Source organism: Orcinus orca, chromosome 11, assembly GCF_937001465.1.
Source record: "Orcinus orca chromosome 11, mOrcOrc1.1, whole genome shotgun sequence".
In the NCBI taxonomy this organism is placed as follows: Eukaryota; Metazoa; Chordata; class Mammalia; order Artiodactyla; family Delphinidae; genus Orcinus; species Orcinus orca.
This window is the reverse complement of record NC_064569.1, coordinates 45,513,210-45,522,616: the sequence shown is the minus strand read 5'-3', so window position 1 is coordinate 45,522,616 and position 9,407 is coordinate 45,513,210. Positions and strand designations below refer to the sequence as shown.

Genomic DNA, 9,407 nt, shown 5'->3' with positions numbered 1-9,407 from the left:
ACAGTCTAAGCCACTCTCTACTACAAGAGAAGGATTTAAATTGTAACCTGTTCTTACAAAAGAACTAAGGAAAAAATGAGGACAGAGTCAGAGCCAGAGTTTCAAAATATTCTCATCTGTTAAATTAAGAGTGTCTCCCATAGAAAAGCAGTGGAGGCCCCAAAGGGCAAGTACAAAACAGAATTAAAACTCCCAAAGGTCTTGTCTTTACAAAAGAAAAGGCAGGAGGCAGCCCCTGGACAGCTGGTCATGCTGGCCGCTCCGGTTGGACCACGTTGCATAATCCTCAGTCGCATCATCACAACGTCTCTGAGCGTTTTGATGGGGGGAGAAGGGGCAGTGTAGTGTGTATGGGAGGAGAGACCCAGACGGCTCTCTTTGCCCCCTTACCCCCTTTTTATATCCCAGAGGAAAGTAGAGGGAAGCTGGCTACACCTTGAAATGAGGCTATGTGTTTCAAACCTGGGGACAGGGGTAAGAAGGGATCTGTGCTTTGAGCAACCTGAGCCAGAGGCAGAGGGGTGTTGTAGGGGTGAGGGGAGGGTGCATGATGCTTATTGCTTTGTACCTTTCACTGGGAAGGAGGGCAGCAGCCAACAGTAGCTCACAGGTTTGTAAACTGAGCCTGCTGGCTTCGAGAAGGGAGGCAATGAAGTCGAATTAAATATAAAAGAGTCATTTGTGCAAAAATAACTTAAACAAATAAAAGACCTGGGGAAAGGGGTGTTCCCCTTAGCCTGGTGGGGAGAGGGCCATATACCCCCCCCCCAGGCCTTTTCAGTGACATGGCTTTGGGGGGGAGGGGGTGACCTCCCTACCCCCTGCAATGGCTCAGGATGGGATTGTGGGGAAGGGGTTGCATTTGTGCTCTGAGTGGGGAGTAGTGCCCCCACCCACTGTCCACAGGTGCACGTGGCTGGCAGGGGCTCCCAAGGCTCAGCACTCAGCTCTCCCCAGTCAGGGTCAGATCCAGCTCCAGGTATGGCTGCTATGGGGCCAGTTTCCTCCTCTTGTTTTTGGCAGGACGGCCAGGGCGGGCCCGGGGAGGCAGAGGGACAGCCGCCTATACAAGAGGGGAAGTTGAAAGAAGTGATCAAACAGCTAGGTATCAGGAAGTCCTTTATTTTCTCCCCACTCCCACTGACCTTCTCCTCCTGCCTCACCCCGTACACGCACTCGCACCCACCCGCACAGGGACGCACACTTACGCGGGTTGTGGGGCTGGGGTCCAAGGTAACGTCTTGGCGGGAGCTGTTGCTGTTCCGGGTAGGGCTGCAATAAGGGGCACAGATGATCAGGAACACCTCCCCAAGCACCAGGTGAATTTCAGAGTTTGGGTGGGAAACTTTCTACGTTTGGATAGTAAAGGCGTAACATCCTTATTCATATTCAAGCAAGTATCTGCCTTTTTGAAAGCCAAGTCACTCTTGAGCTATTTCTATAAACCCAAGAAGATGTGGGGAAAGGCCGGTATTGTGGTGGGCCCAACACTCACTTGTATTTTCTCCTCCGGCCACGACGAGACTTTCTGACTACCCCTGGGGGCACCTGAGAAAAGACAGACTGTGTGTGTAGGAAAAGTTAGGAGAAGGTGCCTTGACCTCAACCTTTCCTCAGAGTCTTTGTGCCCAGGCCACCATCACTCTGCATTCACCTTAAGGTCCTCAGAATGGGGCCCAGAAGGGGATGGATCCTTGGGCTCAGCACCCCCTTCAGCCAGCTCCCCATTATGCTGCCAGTGGTGGGTCCTTCTTGGGGACCGTTCCATTTGTCCATTGAAGCCACCACGTGCCCCCCACTTGAGGGCCAGTCGGCCAGGCTCCCGCCGGCTGCCAGGCTTTCGGCCCCGGCCTGGCCTGGCCTCACCATTAATGCCCCTAAGTCCCCCTCCTCCCCTCCGGCCCCGTTTCCCTGACCCCCTCCCAGTGAGCAGCTCAGGGACTGGGGGGTCGGGAGAACCGTGGGGTGGGGCTAAGGCACTGAGGGGAGGCCGGGCAGGCTCCGGTTCAAGGGCTGAGGTGGGGCTCTCAGGGGGCAGACAGGGGGCTTCTGGCTGCTCTGGAGGGATCTGCAGACAAAACAAAATCTCAGTCAGTCTCAAATGCAGTCCCTCTGCTACTGTTAACTCAAAATGTCTATACTTCCAGTTTGGGAAAAACTTCTCTCCCTAACAAACACACCCACACCCATACCCTCACCTGGAGACTCTGTAGCAGGCAGGCTAGGGGACTAGAAGCCTCTGAGAGGGGTGGAGGAGCTCCCCCCACAGGGAGGAGCTGCAGCCCCAACTGGCCAGAGAGAAGAGGGCCAGGAGGCTGCAGCAGACTGGGGAGGGTTCCAGGGCTGCTGGTCAGCGAAGACAGGTCACCTGTTGAGGAATTGTAAAGTCAAGGGTCTCCCTAGGCCAACCAGCTAGGCTGAGCAGACCCTATTATTCTTTTAGCCTTTACCCGGTGGTCAGAGACTTTCTTCCCTAATTCATCCAGCCTCTACTCTCAATTTTTCTGCTTCCTTTCTTCTCTCCCACACCAGAGTCTTCCCTCAGACTCACCCAGCAGGCTGGCACTCAGCAGAGGGCTAAGGAGTTGGGGGGGTCTCCCTGAGTTGGAGGGGGCCTTGCCCAGAGAGGAGGCCCCCGGGTCAGTAGTTGCCGTGGTGACACTGGAGGTAGGTGGTCCAGGTTGGGGGGCACTCAGGACACAGGGCTAAGGAGAAAGAATAGTTATTACATTTACATGTGTAAAGTATTCAATAAGTTTAGAGTACTTTCATATGTACAATCCCACTGAAGCCTCACATGAAGTAGGCCATGTTTATTAAATACAGACCCAGCTGTTGCAGCCATCCTACCCCCAGCCAAGAATTAAGCCCTCCCCAAAGACCCTGAGGAAGAGCTCAGACATGAAACTGAAAGCCTTTGATTCCCGGCTCCTATCTCTGATTCTACCTCTGGTTCTGTCCCACCCACTCATCCTCATCCTCACCTGGGGGGGCGCCCCTGACGGGGGATCCAGGCTGGCAGCCAGCAGCGCAGAATTTAAAGCTATGAGGGTGGGGGGTGCTGAAAGTGGGGGGAACAGCAAGGGGGGCAGGTCTCCCAAACCTGAAAATGTCTCCCCACTCGGACCCCCGGCTCCCTCTGCAGATCCCTCTCCATCCCCAGCTGTGGGGCCCAGGGCCAACAGGGGCAGGAAGGAGGCAAGGAGGTTGCTAGGGGGTGCGGAAGGGGGTGGAAGAAGGTCTGAGGGGGGTGGTGGAAGCAGGGAAGCCACCAAAAGCGAAGGCCCTTCGGGCTCGCCTGGGGCTAGGGGAGGGCCAGGTCCCCCTGGTGGGGGTAGCAGGGGCTCCGGGGGAGGTTGTCCCCCTCCCCCAGCCAGCACGCCAAATAAACTGTGGCTGAGCAATGGAGAAGGCGGAGGTTGCCCCAGACCCAGAGGGAGAGGCAAGGTCCCTAGCATCCCCGGGAAGCCGGCTCCACTCAGTGCCAGGCCCTGCTCGGGGCTGGGGAACGGGAAAGCCTCCCCACCAGCCAGGGGAGGCAGAGGGCAGGCTGGGCCCGATCCCACCCCGAGCGCTTCGGATGGGCTTTGAAGCACAGGGCAAGGGACTAGGGGGGCTTTGGAGGCAGCTGGTGGGGCAGGGGCACCTGCAAAGAAAAAGAGAGGTTCAGCTCAAGGGAGGTCCTTCCTCCCAGCGTCCGAAGAATCCAACCTCCCTGCCCCCAACCCAGAAAACCACCACAGAGCTCTCTCAATTCCCCGTAAATGCCTTGGCTGTCTCTCCACCCGAAGGGAGGAAGGGCTCCATCACACTCACATACCTGGCACACTGCTGAGGCTGCCACTGGTGGTCCCAGGCAGGGAGGGCGGGATGGGGTGCCTGGGCTGGGGAGGGCTCCCTGAGGAGAGGGTTGGGGGAGGAGGAAGGTGTGCGTCTGACCCCAAAAGGTTAAAGCTTCCATCAGAGTGGGGAGGACCAGGGGTGGGGAGTCCCAGCAGGGACAGCACAGAAGGGAGAATCGGTTGGGAGGGCTCAGGGAGAGGAAAAGGCTGTGGGGCGGGAGCGGGGGCCCGAGGGCGGCTCCGTCTAGGGGCTTGAGGACCTCCCCCTTCTAGCAATCGCAGTACAGTTGGGGGGCGGCGGGGACGACGCTGAGAGGGGCGGGGTGATGATGAGGAGTGGGAAGCTGAGGGCGCCTGGGCACGGGGCCTTCGGCCCTGTAAAGTGCTGGGAGGGGGGAGAGGGGGGTGCTGTGCCTTGGCCGCTGCAGAGAGTAGGCTGCTAGCAAGGAAGGGGGGTGCCCCGGGCCCCTCCACCGTGGGGGCCCCTCCTAGGGGCCCCAGGACCAGGGGCAGGTGCATAGTGGCTGAAGACACTGGTGGCTGAGTGGCAGGACCAGGGGGGCCAGGGGGACCAGGGAGATTATTGCTTGGGGGCAGGGGAGGGGGTGTTAAGGCATCACTACAGTGGAAGAGAGGAGGGTCAGAAGGTGGTGAGGAGGAGGCATGGGGAGCTGGAGGAGAGCCCAAGTCAGGGGGCACCAGGCTGGATCGGAGAGCAGCTCCCCAGCTATATGAGGGGGCATTGAGGCTGATAGCAGGTGGAGGAGGTGGAGCTGGAGAGGGGGCATTGCCCCTTGGCAGGAAACAAGGGCTGCTGCTGCCTCCAGAGGGGACTGGGTCGGGAAGCCTTGGCTGTGGGAAGAGCCCCCCAGGGCCCGCTAGAGGGGGGAAAGCCTGTGGAACTGAAGGTGGTTCTGGGGGAAGGGAGCCAGGAGCCCCATTAAGCGGAGTTGTAGGAGGAACTCGACAGGGAGGGCGGGCAGAGGGAGGCCCTGGGGACACAGTGTGGAACATTTGGGGGCTCGCTCCCTCTCCTGCAATAAATGAGAAACAAAGGATCAACTTGTGGCTCCCCTTCCAAGAACTTTCTTTTGTCTTCTCCATCCCTTCTCCCATAAATTCCCAGCTTCCCTGTACCCTCCTCTCACCAAGCAGCTCCCCACTCCACCCTTCTCCTTGCTTCCCTCTCACAAAGCTCTTCCCACCATCCCTCTTCCAGGCCCTTAAGTTTTCCTCAGTCTCTGTAAAGTGGAAAAGATTCACCAGGAGAAGAGTGTGAGCAGGTGGTCTCCATGCTGCGGTACAGAGTTGCCATGGCAACGGCTTTCCGCCGGTGGTTGCACAGCTTGGTCATGTCCTCCTCTGATGCTGGCCCCACCCCAGCCCCACCCGGGGTCACCGGGGCCAAAGGGTCAAAGTTGAAAACCTGCAAGGTGGAAGCATGGACAGGGACCCTGAGGGAACAGAATCTGTGAGAAGAGCTACCACAGTCAGCGATTTGCATTAAGTCTCTCGGCTTATCCCTATACTCTCTGGCTCCCCTCACCACTCTGACCTTGGGGACATTGAGTGGACACTCCAGACCGCACTTGCAGGTCCCATCGCTGAGGAGGTAGCTCCGGGTTTGCTCCAAGGAAGACAGCTCTGTGCCACTTGGGCTGGGAGAGGACAGGGTCAGAGAGTATGGGATTAGTTGACACTGAATTGGGAGAGACTCTTAAAGAACAGTTCATTAGTCAAAGACCTTCCTAGGAAGGGCAGAGTAAGGAAGAGACAGAGAGAAGAAATGCAAAGGGCCAGAGACAAAGAGAGCAAAAAGGCTGAGGAAGGAGGAGGAACAGAGAAGAGGAACAGGGCACCAGCAATCTGGGCTTTGAGAGGAGGGATGGGAGAAAACTCAGGCAATTGAAGGGCCTGGGGATAGAAACTGGGGAATTTTGGGGAGTCATACCTGATATAGAGCACAGCACCCTCTCGAACACAGCGCTGCCAGCCGATGGGGACAGATGTGGCCACAGGGCCCCCAGCTCTGTCTGCTCCACTGCTCTCATTGCCCCCATTCATTGTGTGTAATCAGCTCCCACGTGCCTGATAACACAGACATCCATGTGGCATTAGGAGGATTAAACTGGGCTGGGTACCTGAGGGAGCACTTAAGAAAAGCAAAGGTGTGGGGAGACTCAAGAGGACTCGGAGGCAAGGGGAAACCCTCGGAGAGCTGGGAGAGAGAATGAGGGGGAACCCTCTGCCATCCCACCATAGCTACCTGAACATCTCTGCAAACATTGTGGGGTCCAGTCTAAAGCCGGGGCCGCCGGCTTAGCCCACACCTGCAACACAGGAGAGAGGAGGGACCGTCAGGAATCTGCCCAAGCTAGGAAAGTACCACAGCCCAGGAAACTCTCAAGGGAAAGATCCTTAATAATATGAAGTAAGTACCCATAAAGATCTCAGGGATCTGCTGGCTGAGTCCACAACCATCCTTTCCATGTCCAGTCCCTAGGGACCAGAGGGTCAAAGCCTCAGCTTCCAGGGACCAAGGAATCACAGCCCAATCCCTAGGCATATAAAGGGTAAGGCCCCTTTGTCCCACCAAGGAGAGAAACCTTCAGCCAAGAGTGTGGGCTAATTCCTATAATACCAGGCCACTAGGAAGTTTCCCAGAGAGTCTGGCCCCTGCTGTTCCCTCCCCCTCAGGAAGATCATATAAAAAGTAGATTGCCCCACAGGTCACCAGGCAATTGCCCAACTGCCCGCTGGGGTGGTACCAGCATAACTCCCCCCATGCCTGGCTCCACTAGACAATCACTGATCTAGTTCATTTGGGTCTTCTCCCACGATTCTCAGAAACTCCCAATTTTCCCCCAAGCCTAAGGCAAGGGGATTCAGCACCTCCTGTCCCACTGGCTTCAAATTACCTCCAAGAAGAATTCTCCTCTGATGTACATGGGGACGCCCCCCAAACCTGAAAGTATCCTCTCCAACCTTACCATCGCTCCCACCCCACACTGGCGGCTTCTAAACTTTCCCTCTTATAACAAGGCGCCTGTCACCCAGCCTGCTTCCCTCGGCTTGGGGAGGAGGGGAAGGCGCACGAAGTAGGAAGGAACTTGGGGAGAGGGCGGGCGGAGGGTGGGCGAAGCACTGAGGGGAAGGAGGTGAAGAAGGCAAAAGTCAAGCAGTGAGAGGGAAAAACGGTGGGGGCAGGTGAGGGCGGGGGAATGGGGATGGGGCCAGGGAAAGGGGCCGATAGGACGCGGAGGGGGCAGAGGGTAGGGACGGGAGAGGAGGGGAGAGGAGGGGAGGGGAGGGGAAGGGAAGGGAGGGGGAGGGGGAGGGGCGGGGTGGGGGGGCCGGGCCCTGCACTCACCGCGGCCCATGGTTCTGCCGGCCCCGCCCTGCGCAGTCGCGGCCCAGAGGGTGAGTGGGAGGGAGTGGGAGGAGGGTCGGTGGAGCCCGAGCCTCCGGTACGGCCCCGGCCGGTCCTAGCAGGAAGCGCCGCTGCCGCCGCCGCGGATCACCGAGCGGCCTCCCGCGCATGCGCCATGGGGGCCAGGGGCAGCCCTGGGGATTCCGTTCCCAGAAGGCACCGCGCAGGCTGCTACCGCCGCCGCCGTCGCTGCCGCCGCCACCGCCGCAGCCGCCGCTGCCGCCGCCGCTGCCCGGACGGGAGAGGGGCGGGGCCGGGCCCCCGCCCAGCGGACAAGGACGAGCCAACTGGAGGGGCCGCAGTGCGCATGCGGGAGCGCGCCTACCCCTCCCCCACAACCCCCCATTAATCCCCAAGAGAACAAACACCCCACGCGGGCCCCACCCCCCGCGTCCCCCCACCCGGCCTCAGCGGAAGGATCCGAGCCTCTTCCCAGGCCACTGGTGGCCAATCCCAGCCTTCCCCCGGGAGGGGCCCCTTCCGAAGCCACAATCTGTTGGGGTAGCCAGGAATGCCAGGTCCGGGAGGAACCGGCCCCAAAAGATGAAAGTCGCGACTTGCCCTGCCCCGCCCCCAAAGGCTTCCCGGGTAGTGTGCTGGGACTTGACCCGCCTCCCCAGGTCAACAAGTCACAACACGACCCCGGCCTGTCAAGTCACATGACCTCTGCCTGTCACTGACAACCTGGTCATGTCTTCGGGCCAGGAGAGACCATCTGCTCCAACCCACCCCCACCCCCATTTACAGAAGGAGAAATGGAGCTCTGGAGCAATGGTGCAGGCCTGGCCAAAGACCTGTCACCGTCACACCACCGCCTGAAGCTGCCACCCAGCCACAACCAGCCTTGTTGACAGTTTCTACTTAGGACAAACTCCGGCTGCCCCCATGAGGGTATGACAGGATATGTAACAGGCCACCATATGGCCTCTGTTTTCTACCTAATGGCACTAGAAAAATACTTTGCATTTTCCACGGTGCTTTTCACTTTTGTTCAAGCTGCCTCCAAGTTCATAATTCTCTCATTTTACTTCCATAACTCGTTATCTTTTATTTACTAACAAGAACGGTGAAGCACGGGGAGATTAGGTGGCAGGCAGGCCTGGGATCCCTGGGCAAGTGAGGGACCGCTGAGGCTAGAATCTGGGCTCCTGACAACCTAGTCCAAGGCAGTCGTGCGCTCACGTGCACGCAGTGTTCCAGGCAACACAGCCCTACTGTAGCCCAAACACCTAGAAAGCAGGAGGCCTATGCCCCGCTCCTCACAGCAGGGAGTCACAGGACTTGCAGGTCTGGTACACTGAAAAGGGCGGGCCTGATCTTTGGTGAAGGGCACCAGAGCACCACGGGGGAAGGTGATAAGGGAAAGAGTGGGAATCGGGGCCACCCGGCAAAGAACATGAATTCTGGCATGCCAAGGGCTCATCAAAAACTTTAGAAAGAGTTTAAGGGTGCTCTTCAGCGAGGAGGAGCTGAAAATGACTACCAAGGGGATTCAAGTTACTTGGCCTCTTCTGAGGGAGCCAGGGAGCTAAAAGAGAGGACCCCTTTAGGAAGACTCAAGAAGATGCAAACAACCATGGTGGTTGGATGCAAATTTTCAAAGGACGGAGGTTTAAAAGACCTTGTGTCCATTGCTGGGAGGGGATGAGGGGCAAAGAAAATGGGAGTCTCTTGTGGAGGAGGTAAAACTGGGGCTCAAGTCAGGTGGGCAGAACAAGAGCTCTTGAGGGAGACTAGCCGCAGTAAGGCTTCACACCGCAGCCTAGGGGCAACCACGGTTGAGCGCTGTTGGGGCCGTTGGGTGCCGCGAGCTGGCGCCCCGCCCTCTTTCCTCTCCCCCACCCCCCCCGCACCTCCCACCACCCTTGTAGTGCCCTGCGCGTGCGCGCGCAGACACCGGTTGCCAAACATTGCATCATCCCCGCCCCCCTTTCCTCCCCTCCCCCGCCAGCTCTCCCCTCCGCGCGCGCGCATGACTCACCTCCTCCGCGAAGCCTCGTGACCCAAAGCCACTTCCGGGTCCAACACTAAGTCGACCCCCAAGCGGGAGGGAGCGATGGGGGCGGTGCCTTGGGGCTCCTGAGTGGCGGATGTAAGGTATGAGGCGGGGCCAATGCCGGCGTGCCGCTTTATGA

General features: G+C 58.5%; 1 protein-coding gene across 7 annotated transcripts; it reads right to left on the bottom strand.

Moving 5' to 3' along the window:
- Nucleotides 1-94: 94 nt before the first annotated feature.
- On the bottom strand, nucleotides 95-9,371 carry MBD6 (methyl-CpG binding domain protein 6). Of its 7 annotated transcripts, none has more exons than XR_007469941.1 (14): nucleotides 7,213-7,584; nucleotides 6,109-6,172; nucleotides 5,794-5,930; nucleotides 5,398-5,500; nucleotides 5,106-5,268; nucleotides 3,821-4,876; nucleotides 2,985-3,646; nucleotides 2,552-2,705; nucleotides 2,199-2,368; nucleotides 1,655-2,068; nucleotides 1,496-1,563; nucleotides 1,209-1,272; nucleotides 569-1,063; nucleotides 95-309 (listed from the first exon to the last, which is right to left on the bottom strand). XR_007469941.1 is itself a non-coding variant. In XM_049693849.1 (14 exons), exons 4-14 carry the CDS (start codon nucleotides 5,904-5,906, stop codon nucleotides 989-991), a joined length of 3,042 nt encoding a protein of 1,013 aa, XP_049549806.1. In that variant the 5' UTR covers nucleotides 5,907-5,930; nucleotides 6,109-6,172; nucleotides 6,282-6,341; nucleotides 7,213-7,584; the 3' UTR covers nucleotides 95-988. The 7 variants fall into 7 exon arrangements, 6 of the variants coding, with proteins under 6 accessions (XP_049549806.1, XP_033296336.1, XP_012390953.1 ...); XM_049693849.1 differs by adding an exon at nucleotides 6,282-6,341 and having other exon boundaries at nucleotides 95-1,063; XM_033440445.1 differs by lacking the exon at nucleotides 7,213-7,584 and adding an exon at nucleotides 9,254-9,371 and having other exon boundaries at nucleotides 95-1,063.
- Between the last annotated feature and the right edge of the window lie 36 nt (nucleotides 9,372-9,407).